General features: G+C 37.1%; 3 protein-coding genes across 4 annotated transcripts; 2 read left to right on the top strand and 1 right to left on the bottom strand.

Annotated features, from left to right (window-relative positions):
* Window positions 1–367: 367 nt before the first annotated feature.
* LOC125067060 (transmembrane protease serine 9-like) lies at window positions 368–4,771 on the top strand (the record flags this gene model as incomplete). The annotated part of the gene is made up of 7 exons (XM_047675438.1): window positions 368–392; window positions 589–674; window positions 840–985; window positions 2,033–2,195; window positions 2,693–2,809; window positions 3,780–3,905; window positions 4,583–4,771. Coding segments are annotated over exons 1-7 (852 nt in total), but the record flags the coding sequence as incomplete, so codon positions are not given.
* Window positions 4,772–4,774: 3 nt separating this feature from the next.
* Window positions 4,775–8,237, bottom strand: LOC125067059. The gene is made up of 9 exons (XM_047675437.1): window positions 8,209–8,237; window positions 7,908–7,953; window positions 7,545–7,616; window positions 6,848–6,969; window positions 6,611–6,767; window positions 5,908–6,018; window positions 5,474–5,608; window positions 4,890–5,053; window positions 4,775–4,778 (listed from the first exon to the last, which is right to left on the bottom strand). The coding sequence occupies exons 1-9, from the start codon at window positions 8,235–8,237 to the stop codon at window positions 4,775–4,777; spliced, it is 840 nt and encodes a 279-aa protein (XP_047531393.1).
* A 1,492-nt stretch (window positions 8,238–9,729) lies between these two features.
* On the top strand, window positions 9,730–25,220 carry LOC125066690 (mucin-2-like). 2 transcript variants are annotated; one of them, XM_047674909.1, is made up of 3 exons: window positions 9,730–9,804; window positions 22,183–23,205; window positions 24,705–25,220. In XM_047674909.1, the coding sequence occupies exons 1-3, from the start codon at window positions 9,771–9,773 to the stop codon at window positions 24,863–24,865; spliced, it is 1,218 nt and encodes a 405-aa protein (XP_047530865.1). In that variant the 5' UTR covers window positions 9,730–9,770; the 3' UTR covers window positions 24,866–25,220. The 2 variants fall into 2 exon arrangements, with proteins under 2 accessions (XP_047530865.1, XP_047530864.1); XM_047674908.1 differs by having other exon boundaries at window positions 24,702–25,216.
* Window positions 25,221–25,343: the final 123 nt, after the last annotated feature.

Genomic DNA, 25,343 nt, shown 5'->3' with positions numbered 1-25,343 from the left:
GGTAGCGTTTTTTTGTAGTAGGATTTCATTATATTTGTGCTACAAGGATAAAATTTATGTTGCCGACTCACTCCCTCGTGCTCGAACAACTGCAATGCAATAAATTTGCTATGAAAGTTGACTATTGTGGAAAAGGATATTGTTTCCTCAAAAAATACCATTGTTTAGGTATCTAAAATATTTTAAATGATCTCTTGGTTAAAGGCTGGTTCACAGAACTTTATCGTCTCTCCTCCTTCTTTCCGAGTACTTGCAACTTTGATTTATAATATTTAGCTTCTAGGCATCAATATTTAATTCATCATTGTTTTTTTGTATTCTGTACAGTGTCCAAGTAGAGACGGAAATAATTAACGAGTGAGAAAGCATGTCAAACGCGGTCTTTTTAATTGGTTCCTTAAATGACATCAGCTATAATCATCTATCATATAGAAATGTAGTGATTCTATACTCTTTGTCATACAGTATAAATTTTCTTTCAGGCCAATGTGTGTCAAAATACATAAATGTCATTTAAAATCATAAAATTAATGTTTCCTAAAACTGTGTTTATTTTTCTATATATATTTGGTTTTTCTTTACTACAAGCGAAGAATAACACAGCTTATAACGATGAGTACGTGCCTCGTGTTGTAAACGGAAAGCCGGGCAAGCTCGGTGATGTGCCCTATCAGGTTCGACCTTTCTAACTTTCTAGATTACTGAAGGTCTAAATTTATATGATAATTGTCTACGATAAAAACATTTTAGCTTCCCAGTAAATGTAGTTAAACAAAGCTGTGAATAAAAAAATTAAAAGTTAGCAAAACTGTAGTTCATGATTGTTTTTTTTTTATTAGGTGGCGTTTAAGACATTGATCAAACGGTCACGAATATATACTACATTCTGTGGAGGTACAATTATCGGACCAACGAAACTTCTCTCGGCAGCCCACTGCTTCTCTGAAAACCCAAACGCTTGTCAGAAACTGTGCGGTGGCGGCGGGTATTTCCGACATTTTTTTTAAATATATTTATTTTAGTATGACAGGCAAGCAAAGGGTAAATGATTTTTACCTCAAACCCTTTAAATTGGTACTCTAAAAAGTACAAACAACTATAAAAATATAAATATCGAAAGTACTCTATAAGTCTGGCAATAAATCGTTCAATTTTTAAATCGGAAACACAGCAATACAAATTATTGATATTTGTTGGTAGAATAGGTGACCCCAGACGGTTCAGCAGAAAATCACAATTATATAAATATTATTTATATCATAAAAACAACATAATATTTTAAATTATTAAAATCATTATTATAAATGCAATGGATTAACTTATGAGTTTATATTATTACGTAAACTACCATTTTCAGACGTTACGCTTTCAAGATATTCTATTTTTACTTCTCGACTACTCAAATAGTTAATAAAAAGATTCGCTTAAATGCTTCCCTTTTCGCTCTACTAATTATTGTTTTATATTGCATTCACATGTAACCTATAATAGTCATAATTGTTGCATAGACACGTAGAAATGATGGTTCGCATAACATTAGTTACTGGGTTTCCAACTAAAATATTAATTGAATTAATTGTATTTAATTTAATATGGTATGTGTAGTAATTGAAAATGTGTTCGGTATTTCAAGACAATATTGTTTTTAAAATATTTTCTGCACGTTCATCACTATGCTCGGAATACTTTTAAAAGGTATAATTAGATAAAGAATAGATAAGTTTAAACTGGAGAAAACCGGAGCTACCGAAATAGCTTGCAAAATAAGCAGATTGAAGTGGCAGTGGGTTGTAACATATGTTAAAGAACATATGGCTGATTCAAGTTCTATAGTGGACACGAGCATAGGATGCTTGCCAGCCAGAAGTAATGATGATCTGAAGAAGGGCGAAATGATGATAACGATAATTAAAGAGTAACTAGCATATTGAATTAAGACATTTATTTATTCGATTAAAAAAAGCGCAATAAAAATTTCGGATATATTTTGAAATTATTGAAATAGTTTAAATAGTAATGTAATATCTTTTAGGACTCCGAAAACGTTGTCCCATAAATACGCAGTAGCTGGGAACTTAAGAAATCGTGGCTACTATCAGGAATTTGACAGCGAAGCCAATGGACAATGGAGAAAAATGAAACAGGTCGTATATCCTCCGACATACGCCTTCCCAAAAGATGACATCGCTATTGTTGTAAATATTTTTATAATATTATATTGAAGTAATAACCGACAATGTACAAAGACAACAATTTTAAAAACTTACCATAAACAATGTAGAACTATGTGAAAAAAAATCACTGAATAAAATTATTCCCTTCGAATTGCTTAATAATATTTGGAACTTAGGTTAATTATTTTAGTTATTATCCATATAATGAACAACACAAAATAAAATACCAGTTAAGGCAAAGGCAAAAAAAAACCTATCCTCTTTAGAAGAGGGTGTGCAACTACCACGCTGCTATAGTACAATCATCAGACACTAGCAGGCTTCCTCCATATGTTTTTAGCCGTCACCTTCACGTTTGAAAAGTAGCACGATCTACATATCTGTACAAAAATGTTCGATACCTAACTAGTGATAGAAATTGATTGAGTTAAAATATAAAATGGGAAATATTTTGCCATTGCGTTTGTTTTTTCTTCTAGAATTAATTACATTTAACGCCACACTTTCTTCCATTTCAGTTCTTATTTAAACCATTTGTGTACAACTCTTACGTCAACTATGTTCCGCATGCAATTCGTTTGACAGACTACCACGGAAAATGCTTAGTGTCTGGATATGGCCGAATTTCAAATAAGGTTGTCAATAAATTTTAATATATGACTATCCTCCTATAGCCTATTCCAATTGAAGAATGAACATAAACAAACCTTAGACCTACTTATACCATGCGAAATACTACCAGCTCACCTATATTGTGCACTGCTTACAGTTCTTGCTTTCCAATTATCTACTAAGTTTCGATATCATCTTCGTTCAAAACCCAAATACATAAATAATATCATAAATCATAGATTATTCAAGTTCTCGAGCAATTATATCACGTCAATTCAATATGAAATGTTGTTTGGCTCTTGTCCTCTTTTGGTTGAATTAAACTTTATATTAAATACATACACATGGACAATGCTTTAAATATATTATTATTATATGATCCGGTTTCTGGTTTATATTTAAATGCGTTCACTAATAATTATGGGGACTCTTTAATGTTTTTCGGAAAAATGCCAAGAATTCCTCCAGAAATTATAAGAACCACTAGCATTAGTGAAACTGGAATATATAATAACCTATCACCTGCTATTTCTCAGCTAATATAGAAATTAAACTTTAAAATACAATTGCAATCTATTATTATAAATACGAAAGTTACCCTGTCTGTCTGACTGTTGCTCTTTCACGGCCAAGCAACTAAACCAAATTTAAAAAAATTGCCGTGGAGCAAGCTTGAAATCCGAGGAAGGATATAAGCTACTTTTTCATGCCTGACAATTAACGACCAACCCCTAAAACACGATCGAAGCCACGGACGACAAACAGTAATCTATAAGATAGATAGATATATTTTAGCTCTCATCTCAAGTTAAAGGGATATTTATATCTTAAAGATTATTTAGTAAGTATCGTTAAGTTTTGAAAAATGAATGTTGATAGAAAATATTATAAAAATCTGTATGATGAGTTATCATAATATTTCCTCATATCAATCGTATAGTATCTAAATGCACACTTGAATTCTATATGATATTATATTGTATTCACTTACAGGCGTCATCCGACAAACTTCTGCTGGCTGATTTGACTCTTATCCCTATGGTTAGATGCAATCAGATGCATCGAAGAAACATGCGAAGATTCATATGTACCTCTAGTAAATTCACTGATGTAGGAAAGGTAAATTATACCAAAAAAAAATTTTTTTTTTAAAATATATCACACATACACATGTTTCTGTGGCAACGTTAATATTTATATACTTACATCGAGTTATATTGTACCTTCTTCAAAATACGCTAAATGTAATGAAACAAATTTCTTGTTTCTTAATCAAAAAGCGATCACTTTATAGATATACGTATAAACCTTATAGGCCTCTTAAAATAAAATATATTAAATTATTGAACAAGTCGATTTAGTCAGTGAAAATATTGAATAACAGTATTACTTTGAGTATGACATTAGACATTCAAATAAAATATCCTATAGTTAACTAGTTTTTAAAAAAATTGTTTAAAAAATTATTTCTGATACATTATTCTTCTTTGTAAGAGGAAGTGTCGATTTTTATTAACGACTTTACCTATCGTATATAATATAGATTGGATAGGCTGAATAAGATGACCGAGGACCTGTATTCGGGGTGGGCCAGTAAAAAAAATATTCGGTTTTTGTATCAACATTTTTTCACCAGAATGCATGTAGGTATATATTTGAGTGAAATAATGAGTTTAATATATGCCGTGCAATTGGCTAGGATGCAACTCTCTTCAGGGTGAATGTAAATAAACACAGTCGGGATATTTTTAAAAATTGTTATATAACTAAAAACACACAAATATTGTCTTTTCCAGGGTGATTCAGGCGGACCTTTAGTGTGCATGAATACAGGAGATCCAAACGAGCAACCAGGAAAAGGTGTTCTCGTTGGCATAGTCAGTGGACATCGGTATCACGTCGGAAGTTTCTTCACAAGAGTTTCGTCATTTCGATCATATATAGAACGAAACAAGAGTCCACGTAACGAGAAACACGCGATCATCTTTCTAGCTACAATATACACAATTTTGGCTATTTTCATTTCGTTTTATTTACTATTCATTAATACAAAATATAATTAGCAGCGGAAAAAGTAATTGAAAACAAATATTTTCATGACACTGTTTGCTGCCGTCCGTAACCCATTTATGGTATAAGCCAACTCGGTTGTGTAAAGATGGCAGGCCAACGTTGATGAGTGAAGTAACTCCAATCAGAACTCCGTTTTTAATTCCTTCAGCAGGATCCCCAGTATCATAGCAAACTAAACCACCCCCTTCTATTTCCTGATAACAACATAATATATTATTTTTATCAAATGTTTATTACAATGCATAATACTTAATTTTTATCAACTTGATATTAATCAGCTAAGATTTGACGACAGCAATCCTGTTCTGTTTATTTGGATTTCATTAATATAATGTTTAAATTCGAATAACGGTGATACGCTATTTTGATACTAGTTTTTGTTTTGTAGAATTTTAAATTATAATGTTAGAATTTTAAATTCTAATGTTGAGGATAAATGATGAGAGATATGCAAAGAAGAACTAAATGACAATATGAAAAACATAGAGATCTCTAAACATAGAAATGAATGGAAGGGAAATATATTCAAATGATATACGGGCTAGTGTATGATGAACTTGGCTGACACGCTACCGCATGTCTAGATAATGACTAGAATAATGTGTTAATCTTACAGTGGAAGATAACTTTTTTATATCATATTCTGTACAATAATATAAAAAGCAACTTCGAAGTAAATTTTGCTCGCAAATTCTTCTGGTGACCAAATGAAAATTCACCGCAAAGAGATGTTTGTTCTTCGACCAACTCTAAAAATAGAAAAATTATTGAAACAACAACAACATAATATTTTCAATATTTAAGGAGGCGATTCGTCCAAGTAATTCTGTGTAGGTACCATCTCATCTGTATTTTTATAAAGATCAATAACAATCAATAACCTTAACCACATCAACACACAAATCACTAAACTACAGTTATCAAGGTAATGCATAGTTTAAATGCAAGGGATAGTTTACTCTCCACACAATGCTAAATGTATTAAGTTAAAGATGATCACTTACTATCAGATAAACCAAATATATAAATAAAAAGAACATGATTATACCTTTATTGTCCTTACTCCAGTTCCGACACAAACACCGTCAAAGTCTTGGTTCCACTTTGTATAAGGAATTTTGTTAACAAATTCGTTAAAAACCCAATCATTGTTAACTTTCTATAATGTAAGAAAAACGGTTTAATATTTTATATGGCTATATTTTCGTAAAATTTCGAGATTTTAAAAACAATCATGAAAATTTAACAATCACTCATGACTGCAGCAGACGTACCTTATTCTGTTCAAACAATGAGTCAAATAATAAAGCAGATATAATTGCATTCAAATTCCGAATACAATATCTATAAATTGATGTTTTAAAATTGCCTATAAAATTATTATTATCGTTTTATTTAAAACACCTCATAACATTAGATCGATAATAATGAGTCATGGTGTTCGTTGTAATATTTACATAAAAAATCTGAGATATCAAATCAATCAATCAGCAGTCCTCAGTCAATCAGGGAAGTTGATTAAATTTCGTATCTTTTATTTAACAGGAAGATAATAAGGTTAAGTCCGATAATCTCTGGATGTTCCCAACTAGTAGGTGTCATAACCGAAGTTAACAATACTATCGAGCAACCACCGAAATCACCCTGATCTCAAATATATGTGAACAGCAAGCGTATAATGGTGATGATGATGATGACAAGTTCTCCAGAAATATATTTATCTAATAAAAATAAATAAATGTATAAATTACCACAATCGCCAAGTTATAAGCCGGAAATCTATAAAATCTTTGAGTATATAAATGTTCAATTTTCCGCCATTGTTGCTTATCGTCGAACACTATTTTTTTAACAAGAGTATCCAAAATACCTGCTCCAATCCTTATGCGATCGAAATTGCGTTTCTTTCTTTGAATATACAAAAAATATGCATTCATGAAAATAAGATATATTTCTTAAAATCACTGTTTTGATTCATTATAACAAACCTTTTTCTATTCGTTAGGAAACAGTGCGTCGACGTAAGAACTCTCTCCTCTGATATAATACTACCAGCACAAAAAGCACGATACAGTAATTTCTTCGGATCATATAATTGATATATAAACACCTTCGACACATAAAAAAAAAACATAAATTCAATTGATTCATCAAAACAATTGATCATATGTGAAAACATTAACACACAATGTTTTTAAATATGCATGTGTATATTTGCAAGGGTATTATCAACTACTCTGATGAAGATAATGATTTTAAACACGGCCCAACTGCGCAGGACATATCAAAAGTTATAGTGCTCGAATATGAAAGCAAGTGCACCCTCTATTGCCTCGCTGACATTATATAATGGGGTGGCAAATCTAATATGTCCGGAAAAAGTTTTGACATTATTGGGTTTATTGAGAGTATGTATTTTATTTGACCTTGGTGTTGAAATCAAGAAAGACTACGGCATCCGCAGATTCTTAAGTAAGTCAGTTTTACAAAATACAAAGGAGAATTGACCAACTCTATTGCTCTTTAACTCTATGAGTGATTTGTATTTCTTCATCTACTCGGTCTGCCAACGGTAAAAATCAACAAAGCAGGAATGTTTTATTTGAAATGTTATAAGAACGTAATATAATACGAACGTAGGGTCCAGATATTACAATAATTGCCTAAACTGGTTACTTAACTTACATGATGCTTGAGATCTTCAGCTTTAATTGCTCCTCCGGATTTTGGTACAGATTTTAATCTTATCAAAGGACGCTGAAAAGTAAACATTTACCAATACTATTTATGTTTTAATAATTTTATTTTAGGAAAGGGAGACGAGCAAATGTAATTGGTCGACTCTGTGTAGACCTTGCATTGCAAGATGTATTGCTGCTGCCTCGCCGATTTAAGATGTAATATAATTAAGTATATACTTAAGCTTTAAATCAGAACTCTTAATTTTTTGGAATATATGTAGGCATGCGCAACGCCTTCTGAGGGATAATATTATATATAAACATCTAAATATAATAAACAAATAAATGGCTATGATAAAATAATTACCTGGTCGACGGAAGTATTAAAAGTAAACGTAATTATAATTAAGGTACTTAATATTATAGTAACGATAGCGACACAATTTGATAACACTTTTATTTTTTTTGTAAATATATTTGTTAGTATAAATTAACATATTTATTATGTTTTATGTAATGTTTAATAGTTTTTTCTTAACAATAACCACATAAAACATTTCTTTCGTACAAAAAGAATATTATCACTAAGCTCTATCTGTCAGGTAATTTTATTTTTATAGATAGGTTTGATAGCTTAAGACTGTAAAGCAATAGGAACTTTTTATTACTACTTCTGGCATGCCCCGTATAAAAGCATATAACTTATTTAATATTCCTACATTTCAATCAAACTTAGGCCATAACGCTGCCGTTCCAAGGCTCTGTAGACAATATAACATACTTTCTGGAAACAATAATGACCTCGATATTCGTCGTTACAGTTTGTCCAAATTCAGAGTGTGTCTAACTAAACTTTTAACCTAACACAAAAAAAAGTTTAATTAATAAGCTTATTCTTAATATTAGGTTACTAATTTTTATTTGATTTTTACTGCTATTTATAATTTTTTCACTTTTTAATCATTCAATTGAATTTATATTTATATTTTTAATTTTATTATTATTTTTTTGTTTAAGCTTAGTGAATGCTGTGGTATCCTATAATTGAGGGAGCACACTAATATGTATTCAGTATGTATCTTTTGTTGCAGACTCGTATATTAAACAAATAAATAACGCTTTTAATACATAATACAAAATGAAGATAAATATAGTGAAATATTTATTTTAATATAAATATAAAATATTCATATATTCATAATTCATATTAGTTAATAGTTGATGGATACCATAAATGCCCCAAAAATTCAATTCAAAATGGCCTAGGGCTAGTGGGATTTTTTTTTTAACTAAAACTTCTGCCACGTTTGTATTTTTATTCCAAATAGGTTGGCGGACTGGTTTTACAACACTCGGGATTGGGATGAGGTATCTCATTTGGGCTGATTTATTACTTAAGCCCCACTAATTATATAATTAATCAATTCATATACTTATATTATTTTAAATTAAAAATTTTAGACTTTATTTTGTGTTAATTTAATTATTGCATTTAAATTTAATTTTATGTAGCACTTTAATTTAATGGAAGATGCATGTGCTGATGGAATTCTATTTATTCACTAACACGCATCTGATAGCATTACAGCAGCCCAGCTGTGGGAAGTTTTAGAGAGTTTTGCTTTAATAATTTCCTATAAACAACACGAACAAATTTTTGTTAAATTTTTGTTACGAGATTTTTCAATTAATCCGAAAAACCTTAAAATACTAAAATACAAATCATAACACTAATATTATATTAAAAAATACGAAAGTTTTCAATAATCAAGTACTTATGCCTTACAAAATTAATTTATGTCTTCACAGAAATGTTGTCTGTATCTTTAATTTGTATTTTGTATTATTTTAGTGTGCTTGCTTGTCCTTACCAGGCACCAGTTTATGACAGTTATACAATAACCATCAATATTATTTTGTGCAATAACTGTTGTATTTTGTTTTAAAGAAACAAAGTATCCAAATTGAAAGTGTTAATTTGTTAAGATTTGTTCAAAGAATAACAATAAATTTACTTTTTCAAGTGCTCTAATTTAGTAAATCATCGACTTCGTTAAATTATTTAAGTTCAATAATATCCATTATAATAATAACACAGTAATGAATCACATTAGTCAGTACGAAGTTAAACGAGCCGAGAACATATTTGAAAACTGCTACTCGTTTTACTGCACTGGTTGTCTGGTTAACTTAGTATGGTTCCAGCGCAGACTGTCTGTGACCAGCCGGTATGGAGGACGCATTTGCACTCGTCGTTTTAACACGTGAGTCTGTTTCTCCTTATAATCACGTATCTTATTTCACTCATAATAGAGACTATAATGGAACATTACCAATAGTGACACAAAATACCGTTCCAACATTATTCATTGAACCGAATAACACGACCATTGAAACCCGGTATGTGTCCTATGGAACGTTTGTGTAACTTTCACCTATTCAATATAAGTACATAAAAAGGGATTGGGAACAGATTGACAAGTTTGTGTTTGAATGGCGTTAAAGTTATTTGTAGGTTAGTTCAGTGTCCACGGTTCTACAATGGACGTCTCTAAATTTGTAACCTATCAATAATTACAACCTTTTGCGCGTGTTTAATATTCAAGTGAAATTGTTTACTGTTTTCCTCGTACAAAACTAGTTTACGTCTTATAGCGTGACTGCGTTAAACGTATTAGTATACATTTGAGTATTTACTTGTTACATTATTTGGGATTTTTATACGAGATTTAAGATAACAATAATTTATAAGCTTTAATATAAGGTGAAATGTCATTATATTCAATGGCTACTTTTATAAAAAAATCGTACCTATTAATCGTAATGAATACTGTGTAATTATTTTCATTCAATTTAGTAAGAAACTTAAAAAAAAGTACAAAATTATATGATTATGTTTAATTTGAATTACAAAATACAACAAAGTTCATGATTACATAGTATAAAACAAAGTTGCTTACCGCTGTCTGTCTGTCTATGTGTATGCTTTGATCTTTAAAATTACATAACCGATTTTGATGCGGTTTTTTGTAATAGATAGTAATTCAAGGAAGGTTTATGTATCATAGATGCACAATTTTGTAGAGTATTTTGTAGAGTATAAAGGTGATGTCGTAAATAAGCACATATCTTTGCGCTTACAATGCAAACGCTGGCTGAACCAGGTTGTATGGCTTGCAGCTCTGCGAGTCCTGCAATTAACCAAACCCAATTAAGTAATTTAATTCAAGTCTACGTTCAGATATGTCTTAGGTGGGCCCCTAAGTAGTGTTAGTCCAGGGCCCCCTAAACTTACGGTCCGGCCCTGTATATGTGTACTAAATAATTCGTTTAAATAATTAAATACCAAATAATTCAAAAAAACTATTAAAAGAACGATCCAAAAATAAAGTCAATAAATCACTGTCAAAATATTGTACTAATTTGCGTGCGCAATCAATAAAGGTTTTCAATAAAGGCGTTGCATTAACTTGTTGTTACGTTTTCCGACATGTCGTAACATAAATAAGTAAATTCTTCTACAAAAAATACTATTTGAATCGTTTGTAATCAACTTGATTTATATAGCCCAGTTCTGTTACGAATTAACCTACAATTAAATAGAAAATGCGTTAGTCATTGATGAGGGTCGAATGAAAATTGTATTTTATTTCTTAAAATCAAATTACGTATTACAATTTTACTAAATAAGAAAGCTCTAGAAACACATTTAACTTTATCTTACAAGAACAAAATAAAAGTAAGAAGTGGTTCCAAATTTAAAAACTTGGGAACCCACCAAAATGTAAGTATAGCCTACTCCAATGGAAGTAGGATAAAAGATAAACAAACCTTAGATTTACGTATTTCATTCGATTTTCTAATAACTCAGCTATATTGTACACTACTACGAGTGTATGATTAATAAATCTTTATTTATAAAACAACAGTATTGCACTAAACCAATTATTTCCCCTTTTAATTTCACTTCCCAAATTTCGATCGTGATCGAACAGTTTCGTCGACGTTCAAAACGCCATTTTTTCACAATTTCATAGTGAATATCATAGATTGTTTGTTGTTGTTTATTTGGCTTATTTCCTGTTATGGTTGGAATAGAGTATAGTATACTAAAATATATTTGATGAAAATAAGCTTGGACTGGAATCAAGAATAATAAGAATAAAAGTTTAATTCAATAATTTATTAATAATCATCTGAAAATCATTACTAAATACCGACAAATTTTGAAACAAATGTTTGGTGAAACTGTTAAAGGTTGTTACGTCGTAATTAAAGTGGATAAATATCGCAGTATCGCCAAACTGTAACTATTATCATCGATCAAATTAATATACAATACTCACAGGACTAGTTTGTGATGTAAACAAATTTTGTTGTTGTTGTTGTATTCTTAGTATTCATGTTAAACTCGCAGAAATCATAAAATTTGTACCAATATTTTAATTCATCAATAATTTATAATTGCTACTTATAAAATTATTGTAGTAATTATTTGAATGTCTCTAAGGTTTAGAGGCTAGCAATTGAGGCTAGCTTTGAGGCTAGCTTATGAGGCCGGAGATCCCGAGGTCAGGCCATTACCTAAAAAGTTATTCTGGCGACAAATTCTCGGTAATGCCTACTCTAAGTCTAAGGACTAGCACCCGACCAAATTAAATTGTAAATGATTACGTCCAAATTAAATTTTACGAATAAGTAATTGTTAATCTCTTACTATTACCCTATTATCAGTATTGCTACGACACACTATCTCTTTTCTGCATTAAAGTTAATTTGAACGATCTTCATAACTGTTTGCTTTCTATTGATATAAATTATAAACAATCCTTGCAGACCAGGTTTAACACCCGCAACCAACCGCCATACCTATTATTATATACGAGTACATTAATGATATTTTTAACTTATCTTTGACTAATGGTGAATTCCCAAATTGATAAAAAGTATATAACCAACATAGTTTTATTTTTAAAAATCTTTTTCACCTACGTATTTTGTTTGGTGATCGATAATGATCCGAAGTCTGGTGTTATATGTAGATCTAATTAATCATGTCTTAAAATTGTTATCTGAATGGACTGGTGTGGGATATTTATGGTTTTTTGGCTAAGGTGTGACGTTATTTTTAACTTGGCCTATTAAAAAAAATAAAGCACATGTCAAAAATCATTGATAAATAAGAAAAGATTGTCAACTTAGTTTTTATTGATATCTAGCCAGGATATCAATAAAAATTGTACTTTACTGACATACTCTGTAATTACAATGGTGGAAAAGAGTGACTTCTGAGTCGGATTTCCGAACCGATGATAACTTTGCATTTAATTCAACAGAGTAACAGGACGATGCATATATCAAAATCATTTTATTCAAGTAGGCTCACTTGAATAAAATTATTTTGATTTAAATTGAATTATATTAAAATAATGGATTAAAATAGATATAATATCTTTATGAATTTTAGTCAGACAATAGATACATATTTTATGGAATGCGGGGCTCCTTTTTTTTTTTTTTTTTTTTTTTCTCGCTGGAAAAACGCGTTACGCGCTTCCCCCACGTGATGGAAGGTGGGGGGGTGTGTGGGACTCCCCGGAGCCCTGGACGCCGAGTGCGCCCAGGTACGCCGGGTTTACCCACTAAAAAACCAGCGGTACCCTCTCCGTCTTTCGGCGGGCGCCACGGGATCGCTTGCGCATGCTACCGTGACGCCCTGACGGTCGGCCCGCCTATGCGGGCCTCCAACACCTAGGGGGGGTTCTCGGGGTACTGAGACCCCCCCTAGTCCCCGCGACGCCTATTGAGGCGGGGGGAGAAGGTGCGCGTAGCGCTTCTTCCTCCTCCCCGGTCGTCTTCGGCGGAGCGGGTCTGCAGCGGCATCCTCTTCCCGCTCCCGCTCCGCGGCTTCCTTCTGCGACATCACGTTTTCGCAGAAGGAGCGCATCTCCGACCAAACCGTCTTACTACCGAGCATTTCGTTGACGATGCTCGGCAGCGAGAGGTCTCCGCCCATAGTCGCCGCAAGGGTGTGCCTCTGGGGCCCCCACGCAGCACACTCACTCAGGGTGTGGTGCGCCGTGTCGACTGGCGCACCACACTCGTGGCAGGAGGGTGACACCTCCCGCCGCGCTATCCCGTGCAGGTACTTACCGAAGCATCCGTGCCCGGTAAGTACCTGCGTCATCCTGAAGGTGAGTGTGCCCTTCTTCCTCTCGACCCAGCGACTCAAGTGGGGCCGGATCGCCTCCACTGTCGCCAGGCCCGCCGTGGGTGACCCCAGATCCTCCTGCCATCGGGCGATCAGGGCTCGCTGGGCTAGAGCCCTGATCCGCCCGACCTCCGCCGACCCTGGACGGTCGCCGCGGTTCCTCGTCTCGACCCGGAACCGGTACACTTCCGCGAGCACCTCCGCCTGGAGCTCCCAGGGCGGATCGCCCGCGAGAAGTGTCGCCGCAGCCCACGACACCGTACGGTACCCTCTGATGCCTCTCACCGCTATGACCCTCTGCGGCTTACGCAGCAGGGCCCGGTTGTCAGCGGTGAGGGCGTCGACCCAGATCGGGGCACCGTACAGCGCCATCGACCTCACTACGCCGGAATATAGACGCCGGCATAGCGATCCCGGCCCCCCCACATTCGGAAGGAGGCGGCCGAGAGCGGCGGCGGCGTTGATGAGCCTCGGGCCGAGATGGACAAAATGCTGCCCGAAGCTCCATCGACCGTCCAGGATGAGGCCCAGATACTTCATCTGGGCCTGCACCTTGATCACCGTCCCCCGGACGGTGATACTCGCCCCTCGTGGGGGTCCTTGCCGTGGACCGTGGAACAGGAGGGCCTCCGTTTTGGATATGGAGACCCTCAAGCCCAGCATTCCCATACGGTCCACGGTGAGAGCCGTTCCGACCTCGGCGAGGCGTGCCGCCTCCCGAAAGTCCCGCCCAGTCGCCGTGACGAGGGTGTCGTCAGCGTAGCACAACACCCCCATCCCGGGAAGGACGGGAGCTCGCAGGAGCCAGTCGAAACCGACGTTCCACAGGATTGGGCCGAGAACCGACCCCTGTGGAACGCCGCAGTCCACCCGACGCCGGACCAACCTCCCATCGACCCCCGCCCAGAGGACCTCCCTGTCCTGGAGGTACGCCTCCAGCAGCCTCCTGAGATAGGTCGGCACCCCATGGTATCGGAGTGCCTCCCGTATCGTCTCGAAAGGGAGACTGTTGAAGGCGTTCGCCACGTCGAGCGACACCGCCAGGACGACTTGCCCCCGGGCCACCGCTTCCGTCGTCCGAGTCTTCAGGGCGTCCAGGGCGTCGACCGTCGACCGGCCCGCCCTGAACCCGTACTGAGCCTCTGAGAGACCCGGACCGACCTCTTCGAGGTGCTGAACGAGACGGGCTGCGAGGACCTTCTCGAAGAGTTTGCCCGTCTCGTTCAGCAGCACTATTGGCCTGTATGCCGAAGGGGAATCCATCGGCCGACCTTCCTTCGGCAACAGGACCAACTTTCCTTCCTTCCAAGGCTTCGGAAACTGCCCGCTGCACAGGCACTCGTCGAACAGGTCCCGAAGCCTTGCACCCAGGAATTCCAGGGCGTCGCACAGAACACGCCCTGGAACCCCGTCCGGACCCGGCGCCGTGTTCTTGGCCCTCAAGCGGCCGAGGGCCATCTCCATCTCCCGCTCCGTGATCAGTGGTGGAGCCACTGCGTCTTCGATCACGGAGCGGGGGGCCATCTGCGGAGGGACATGCTCGCCTGGATGGGGAAAGAGTTCCCCGACCAGGCGCAGGAGGAGACTCGGTGGCAGCGTCTCAGTCACGGGGGCGCCTTGGGTGCGGAACTTTCCGCGTACGCCGCGGTACGGGCGCCCCCACGGGTCTCGATTGAGACCCGCCAGAAGCTCCTCCCTGGCCCTCTCCTTGGCCTTGCTCATCGCCAGCTGCAGATCTTTTTTCAACTGGCGATAAGCGTCCAGCATCTGTCCCTCCAGGTCCGTGTCGAGGCCGTTGCGCCTTCGACAGCGGACGTAGGCCCTCCGCGCCCGGCAGCACGTCGCCCGAAGGTCGGCGATTTCGGGCGACCACCAATAGACGTGCCGGCGCGGAACCCTGCGCCGGGTCCGAGGCATGGCCGCATCGCAGACCTCCTTGAGAGAACTGCGCATGCGGCCCGCCAGCTCCTCTGCGCTGGCGCCCTCCGTCCTCCCTGCGGAACCCCACCGCTGCACGATGGCGGCCTCCTTGACCAGCTCTCGATCGACCTGGCCGAGAGACCACCTCGGCAGCGTAGTCGGCACCCTCTGGGGTTCCGCCGGCCTGCGAGAGGTGGAGATCTCGAATCGGATGTACCGGTGATCCGATAGAGTCTCCACCTCCTCCTCCACTCTCCAGTCGACCACTCTGCGTGCAACGACAGGGGTGGCGAACGAAACGTCCACCACGGAACCCCCCTGATGTCGCACGCAGGTGTGTACCTGCCCCCTGTTGAGAAGGGACAGGTCGGAGAGCAGGGCCCACACCTGGACGGCCCTCCCTCGCGGATTCGTGGCGGGGTTGCCCCAGGCACGCGACTTTGCGTTTAAGTCGCCGAGAACCAGTATAGGTTTCGGCGACTGCCTGGCCACCGCAGCTCTGACTAAGCCGAGATAAGTCTCGAACTCAGCCAGGCTGCGGTTAGGGGAGAAGTACGTACCGACGATGACGTACTCCCCCCACCCCACCACTACGTAGCCCGAGCCCCTCTCGATGAGTGAGAGGGGGGGGGCCGTTCCGCTCCTCGTGAGAACCGCCACGGTGTCGTCCGAGTCCCCCAGCCAGTGAGGTAGGGGAGGGACGAAATAGGGCTCGCAGGCCACCGCCAGGTCTACCTGCCACTCCGCCATGGACTGCAGCAGCAGGTCCTGCACTCCGGCGCAGTGGTTTACGTTCGTTTGGAGGAAGCTCAGTTGTCCGTGCATTTTTTGGTTCGTTGAGCTTCCTCCGAGGCCTGACGGCTACATTCAATTGGGGCGGCCCTGGTTCCTTGGACCGCCTTGCCTTTCGTGTGGGGAGGGTTGCAGTCCCTGCCACCCATCGAGTGCCCTGAGGGCCTCCCAGCCTCTGCACAGACTGCGCAGTGGGCTGGTGCAGAGCACGACGGTGCCAGGTGTCCCGCACCTCCACACCTGTAGCACAGCGAGCTCCTGTCAACCTTTGACGGGCAGAGGGCTCTCGTGTGCCCGAGGCCGAAGCACCGGAAACAGCGAAGAGGTTGCTGCTCTAGTACCCTGACTCTAGCAGAGCTCCATCCCACTAGGAACCTGCCACTGTTGGCGAGAGTCTTAGCCGCCACCGTTGGGCACCTCACTGTAGCCATGCCCACTCCCGCAGGACCTGTGCCGACAGTCCCGACCCGGACAGAGTCAACGGGGCAATTGCCAACCCTGGCTATGGCTGCGGCCAACTTGGTCTTTGTGACCGAGTCGTCCAGCCCCGTGATCCTCAACTCGGTCATCCTCACGGGTAGAACGACGTTGGCCACTCCATCCAGGGCGACGCGGAGCTTATCCGCCAGTCGCCCAGCCTGCTCCTGACTCTGCGACTTAGGCAACTCTAGGACCCTAGCACCGGTGGCAGCGCGGCGGATCTTGATGCCCTCCCCTATGCCCAGCTGCGCCAGGTCGACGCTCTGCTCGGCCTTCTCTAGCACCTGGGCGTACGTCACTCCCTTTTCCTCTGCCTCAGGCTGCAGAGAGATGATGACGGCAGCGGTGCGGGGCATGGATATTTTGCCCTTTTTTTTCGATTTCCCGAGTGGAAATCGAGAAAACGAGTGCGGGGTGATGATCTGGGGGTGGATCCGAGTAGGATTCACGAAAAATTGCGGTCAAAATCGAACAAAAATTTTATATGAAAAAATCTAATACTACGTAACGGATAGGACTTAGCGAAATTATAATAGAAAAATTAAAATGTGAAAAAATATGAAAAAATATGAAATAAACGATGAAATTAATTAAAATAAACAAAAGTAAAGCGAAAATGTGCAGTGAGAAAATGCGATATCTCTAATATTTTAGAAGATAGCAAGCCTGTAAGGAGACCGTGTTACGATCGCTTAGATAACCTCGGTTTTGAGAGTGGGTGACTTTTCCGATTTCCCGAGTGGAAATCGAGAAAACGAGTGCGGGGTGATGATCTGGGGGTGGATCCGAGTAGGATTCACGAAAAATTGCGGTCAAAATCGAACAAAAATTTTATATGAAAAAATCTAATACTACGTAACGGATAGGACTTAGCGAAATTATAATAGAAAAATTAAAATGTGAAAAAATATGAAAAAATATGAAATAAACGATGAAATTAATTAAAATAAACAAAAGTAAAGCGAAAATGTGCAGTGAGAAAATGCGATATCTCTAATATTTTAGAAGATAGCAAGCCTGTAAGGAGACCGTGTTACGATCGCTTAGGTAACCTCGGTTTTGAGAGTGGGTGACTTTTCCGATTTCCCGAGTGGAAATCGAGAAAACGAGTGCGGGGTGATGATCTGGGGGTGGATCCGAGTAGGATTCACGAAAAATTGCGGTCAAAATCGAACAAAAATTTTATATGAAAAAATCTAATACTACGTAACGGATAGGACTTAGCGAAATTATAATAGAAAAATTAAAATGTGAAAAAATATGAAAAAATATGAAATAAACGATGAAATTAATTAAAATAAACAAAAGTAAAGCGAAAATGTGCAGTGAGAAAATGCGATATCTCTAATATTTTAGAAGATAGCAAGCCTGTAAGGAGACCGTGTTACGATCGCTTAGGTAACCTCGGTTTTGAGAGTGGGTGACTTTTCCGATTTCCCGAGTGGAAATCGAGAAAACGAGTGCGGGGTGATGATCTGGGGGTGGATCCGAGTAGGATTCACGAAAAATTGCGGTCAAAATCGAACAAAAATTTTATATGAAAAAATCTAATACTACGTAACGGATAGGACTTAGCGAAATTATAATAGAAAAATTAAAATGTGAAAAAATATGAAAAAATATGAAATAAACGATGAAATTAATTAAAATAAACAAAAGTAAAGCGAAAATGTGCAGTGAGAAAATGCGATATCTCTAATATTTTAGAAGATAGCAAGCCTGTAAGGAGACCGTGTTACGATCGCTTAGGTAACCTCGGTTTTGAGAGTGGGTGACTTTTCCGATTTCCCGAGTGGAAATCGAGAAAACGAGTGCGGGGTGATGATCTGGGGGTGGATCCGAGTAGGATTCACGAAAAATTGCGGTCAAAATCGAACAAAAATTTTATATGAAAAAATCTAATACTACGTAACGGATAGGACTTAGCGAAATTATAATAGAAAAATTAAAATGTGAAAAAATATGAAAAAATATGAAATAAACGATGAAATTAATTAAAATAAACAAAAGTAAAGCGAAAATGTGCAGTGAGAAAATGCGATATCTCTAATATTTTAGAAGATAGCAAGCCTGTAAGGAGACCGTGTTACGATCGCTTAGGTAACCTCGGTTTTGAGAGTGGGTGACTTTTCCGATTTCCCGAGTGGAAATCGAGAAAACGAGTGCGGGGTGATGATCTGGGGGTGGATCCGAGTAGGATTCACGAAAAATTGCGGTCAAAATCGAACAAAAATTTTATATGAAAAAATCTAATACTACGTAACGGATAGGACTTAGCGAAATTATAATAGAAAAATTAAAATGTGAAAAAATATGAAAAAATATGAAATAAACGATGAAATTAATTAAAATAAACAAAAGTAAAGCGAAAATGTGCAGTGAGAAAATGCGATATCTCTAATATTTTAGAAGATAGCAAGCCTGTAAGGAGACCGTGTTACGATCGCTTAGGTAACCTCGGTTTTGAGAGTGGGTGACTTTTCCGATTTCCCGAGTGGAAATCGAGAAAACGAGTGCGGGGTGATGATCTGGGGGTGGATCCGAGTAGGATTCACGAAAAATTGCGGTCAAAATCGAACAAAAATTTTATATGAAAAAATCTAATACTACGTAACGGATAGGACTTAGCGAAATTATAATAGAAAAATTAAAATGTGAAAAAATATGAAAAAATATGAAATAAACGATGAAATTAATTAAAATAAACAAAAGTAAAGCGAAAATGTGCAGTGAGAAAATGCGATATCTCTAATATTTTAGAAGATAGCAAGCCTGTCGAATGCGGGGCTCCTGGTACTTGGGTTATTTTGGTTTTTATAATTATAAATGGTCTTATCTTCTCTCTTATTTTCAACATCGAATAACACGCTGATGCTTTTAAATTTTTATCGCAAAATTGTTGTTCGAGTTAATTTTGCAGTGTTACTGAATGTCATCGATACCTACTAGTAATATTTGAAAATTGTACAACAGTTAATTAGATTTAAATTTATTAGTTATATTAATTAGCAGGAAGTAAATATTATACTTCTTATTTTTCTACGAGGTAATATAAACCTTCGAAAAAAAAAATAGACTTAGGATACATTATTACGCAAAATTTTACAAATCAAACAATCTAAACTGATCGCTTTTAGTTTGATTGTTAAATATTTGTATGATAACAAAAATCTTTAATACACATTATTACAATACAATGTAATTGCTTAATTACACATCGACATTGAAAAAAAATTTTGCATACTTTGTTTGTCCGTTATGTGAAAATCCGTTAACTACATCAATTTACATAGGCACGGATTTTACACGGGTACGTATTTGTAGAAAATGCAGCAAACTATTAACAAAAGCGATAAACCAATTAAAGCAATTAAATATGGTAATGTGAATGCAATTATTTGCTTGTTAGTTACATAACATTGTTTTGACGTGAAATCTCCTAATTAGGAACCAGCTGTTGGATTAACTAAAATATCAGTGTTTTATTGCTTATTTTGTTGGTTATTCTATGACATATCCGATATTAATTTATGAATTTGTGCAAGAATAGGCTCTGTGTCATTATAGGTAAACTACTAGCTAGAAGCTAGCAATGAGTTAATAAGCCAACCAAGATAGTAACGGACACAAAATGCTTAACGTCTTTATAAAGATTAACGGCGTAAGAACTTACAATTCTAATAATGTATACGGCCAAAGCACTTACGTTTACCGTACAATTCGCTCACCTGTTTAAAATAAATTAAAAATAATGTAGCGTAAAACATTAAATTATATTATAACAGCCACAAAGAATCAACGCGTATAATTACTAGAAAATAATGAAGTTAAAAAACAATACAACATGTGAACTCATTGAACATGTATTATCTTGCTAAACAAATAGTTGACATTCTTGCATTTTGATTAACGCACTAACCATTCACAGTCACTCAACGTGTATGTTTACGTTTTAAAATAAACTCTATCACATTTAACTTTAGGTATGTTTTATCAATTTTACGTTGTGATGAGGTATTTACTATTCCATATAGAATGTCGAGGAATAGTTTTTACAGTTCATATTTATTCATTATTTCTCGCACGGTATTTTATTTTATAGTTTTGTTCTTACTGAGAAATAGTTTAGGTCGGTGCATAAAAATATTTATGTAATATATCGTAAACATTTTCTTCATTATAAAAATAGTCTCTCTAAAATAGACTATTGTCTTTATTTTTTCTTTTATATTCATTTTATGAAGGTAAATTATTGATTGTTAATATAATCACAAACCTCGACCTTCTCTAAAAAGGATTAAATCAATTCACTGTCTATAAAATTGTATAGTGTATCAAGTGATTGAGTATCGTATACAAAATAAACCTAGAAATATTCCCAGCAAGGTTTATCAATTCTGCACTGTTTATACTTCCGTATCTCGAAAAGCACGTCAAGTCGTTTGTCCCGCGCTTGTACTCCCTACGATCGCGTCAGGTAGTCGTTCCATCAGAGTAAAAGAATTTATTTATTGAATGTTATTCTTCACGGTTTTAGATTATACTATTAGTACCTAATGTTAATTTCGTACGTCAGGTGTAAAGGAAATAAGAAAAGACTGGGCACTTTCGGTAACAATATGTTGTATAAAAAATAAAAAGATTAAGTAATGGTTTAACACATTTTTATTTAATGAACAAAACGTGCACTTAACATGATAAATAATATATTGTATCATAAACGCAAAAACCGTGACAAATTATTATGATTCTGTTTATGCAATAATTATTTGGTTCTATCAATGAAAGCCCAGAATATTCCTGTCACCGGCCGAGGGACTTGACCTTAGGGAGACCGATTGCAAAAAGCGGACCTTGAAAACCTGTTTAAGTTCCGCTGCAAGATGTGATGGGCAAATAAGAGAAATCAAGCGCGCCATACTGTTTCATGTATAAACCATTTTTTAGGACTAATACCTCTAGTTAGTTATGCTGGACAGTAAAATTCATAATAGAACGAAAGAAGTACTGAGGAATTTATATAATTGTTATCGTCTTCACATTGAATTGCGCGCATTATCCAGGGATTGGTATAAAAGTCGAACTAAGTTACAAAACGTCAACATTTCATTCGAGTTAAATATGAATTGGATTTATCTATCTTATAATCTTACTCTGACGTAACACAATTAACAAAATTAGCCACTTCACAAGAAATAAGTATTTAAATATTCTAAGCTGTTTTTTTTTTTCTTTTCAGTGTTACAACTATGTCGAGCCGAAATATCAAATACAGAGTGGTACGCGGCAAATCTTATAAACGACCCGAGCTACACACCAAAACCTATTACTGAGATATTTACAACTGATTTAAATTTTTCACCGAAAATTCCGACGATATCAACACAGACAAACACTCGAATCACGCCACCTGCTACAACCACGACAAGTACTACTCCTGCAACGACTACATTTAGTAACAGTGATAGTACAACGCAGCAAGACCAGGCGCAAAGAATACCGTTTCAAATTGTAGGAGTACCAGGTCCTCAACAACCACAAATAATTACTCAAGCAGTCACTGACCCAAAAAATGAACTCTCCAGCTTTTTGTTGATTTTTGATCCAAGACAACAAACCAGTCAATTATTTCCTCAACCAATCAACACTTCTCCACCTACGTCGACTGTAACTCAATCTACCACAACAGAAACTCCTACCACATCAATGCGAACTCGGTCAACAACTGTGCCACCACAAACTTCAACTCAAACAACAAACATGCAAGAAACGACAATTTTGCCAAGAAATCTACAGCAACAAACGATTCCTTTAGCGCCTACTGTGGTATCACCAAGTTTCGTTCCCGGAAGATGGGATATAAGAAACATTGTTTATCCAAATTTCCCAATAATTAATACCGGTTGCAACACAACAACAGTATCCAACACAGTTGTTGGAAGTTCGACTATAACTCCTCAGACCGTACGGCCAGGAACCGGAAGCGGTAATCCTTTTTTGACAGTTCGCTTAAAAGCGCCCAAGGGCTCTTTAACAAACATTCGTATTAATCCAACAACAACAACGAAAAAACCAACTACGACAAGACGAAGAAAATCAAACAAAAAGTCAAACGATTATGAAATATGCTTAAGATCGTGTGATGGCAAAAAGGAGCCGATTTGCAGCAGCCCTATTGGAGTGTTCCCAATTAATCCAGATAGGCTGAAGGGCTTTGCATCGCTGTGTCACATGGCGTGTCATAACTCATTTAGGAAGGACCGTAAGTATATTACATTAAATATGAATAATAATACAGACAGACAACATTTTAGCTTAATGAAGAAGTCGTCAATAAAAAAAATATATAGAAGATGACATCAAAAATTAATGTTGGATTTATTTTTGGTGTCATCGTCTAAAATTTAGGTAGTAGAAATAATTCCTAGCAGGCGCATAAAATTAACTTACTGTAATTGAAATAATAGAAAAGCATAGACAAAACTTCCATCGAAATGAAATATTTTATTTCTTAAAAAAAAATAGTAGATGTCAGTCATGGTACGTAATTATTTATTTACTTTATTAAACTGCAATAACCTGTTGTTGATACAATTAGGTTAAAATGCAACTTGTTATATTATAAAACTAGTTTATTAGTTGATACTCTCTGTAGTCAATATGTGAATAGTGCACTTTCTCCTTGAATTATTTATATTAACTAATTGATTTAATAAACAATTTAAAGAACATACATGTATATATAAATATATATCAATATAAAAGAGCAACGAATTCACGCTGATCACGTCGAGTCTAAATTTAAAGCGTGTGAAACTACGACACATAATATTATTAATTACTAAAACCTTTTCCAAAACGCGCTGCATCTTCTGGTATAAATTTTATAAATATTGGTTCAGTAGTTTGTTTTTTCAGTTAAGCATTACATAAAACATAGAACCCATTTATTAGTAAAGAATTAAAAGAATAATAGACAATGGTGGCAATCGAATATAAACTATTCAATTCTTAGTTTAATGGCTTTTAGTTGTGCCAATAGGGTGCAGATTATTTTTTGTTGAATAAAATCTACGTATGTTAGCATCCAAAGGTGTTCTTTTTATAATTTTTTAATATCATTTGAAAGGTACCCACGTATGAATGTACGTAATTTAGTGAATTTTCGGTAGACGTAGTAACAGCCTACGGATGAACCACTGCTTAGCTAAGTTATTAATCGCCTCTCGATAAGAAGGGTTTTAAATTTATTCCACCAAACTACTCCAATGCGGTTCGATGAATACATATGTGGCTGATTTTCATCCTAAGCATACACTTATCCCCACGATGTTTCCCTGCACTGCCAACATAATAAACAGAAATTAAGCTCATGAACACTTAATGGTATTTGCCTGGGTGTGAACCCGCAATCTCTGTCTCGTTTTATATGAGCCAAGGTCGCCATACCTTGGCTCATATAAAACGATACTTAATAGTTCTTATAGGATTTGTTTGAGAACGGCGTGGTGCATTATTGACTCTACGTGATATGTTTTGCCAGTCTTGCTACTGATCGCCTAATTTGATGTCAAAATTATCAACATATTTTGGGATGTTGCTGTTGGTTTACCGCCAGCATTTAGGGCCTTGAAATTCTATACAGAAAATCTTAATATATATTCTTATAGGTATTCATCGCATGATCACATGACCTAAGGTGGTTCTAGTCTGCTCTTGCTGACTGCTTATAAAATTAATATACTATAAATATTTCAGAAGTCTACGAAAAAGTGACCGAAGGCCGATGTGGGAGGTTGCGTACCCGTATACGACCCGTGGACAAGAACAAATTAAACAGAGAAGAGTTAAACAAAGCCCAATACACAATACAACACAATGCTCCAGAAACTATTATGGAATTTTCGCCTTTAACGCGTTAAAATAAGACACATTATATCTTAAGTAATTACTGAGATTAGTCAAACATCACACATAAACTAGTCGTGTGTATAGACAGCATGTATACGTTAACCCATTCAATCCGGCTGACGCTTATTAGCGTCTGCGTTTAAAACACCGCGTACTTGGCTATGAAACTTGAATGATGTTATTGCATTGAATGGGTTAAATATAAAACAATCCCTGTTATTTTCTCATTTTATAAATATTTCTATTAACTGTACTTTAAAAAGATTCAAGAAGAAAAATTAAAGTTTATAATGCACAAATTGACGACCTCCGTGGTCGAGTAGTGTGTACACCGGTTTTCTTGTGAACGCCACTCCGAGGTCCCGGGTTCGATTCCCGGCCGAGTCGATGTTGAAAAAGTTCATTAGTTTTCTATATTGTCTTGGGTTTGGATGTATGTGGTACCGTCGTTACTTCTGATTTTCCATAACACAAGTGCTACTTACATTG

This window comes from Vanessa atalanta, chromosome 10, assembly GCF_905147765.1.
Source record: "Vanessa atalanta chromosome 10, ilVanAtal1.2, whole genome shotgun sequence".
In the NCBI taxonomy this organism is placed as follows: Eukaryota; Metazoa; Arthropoda; class Insecta; order Lepidoptera; family Nymphalidae; genus Vanessa; species Vanessa atalanta.
This window is presented reverse-complemented; position numbering and strand designations above follow the sequence as displayed.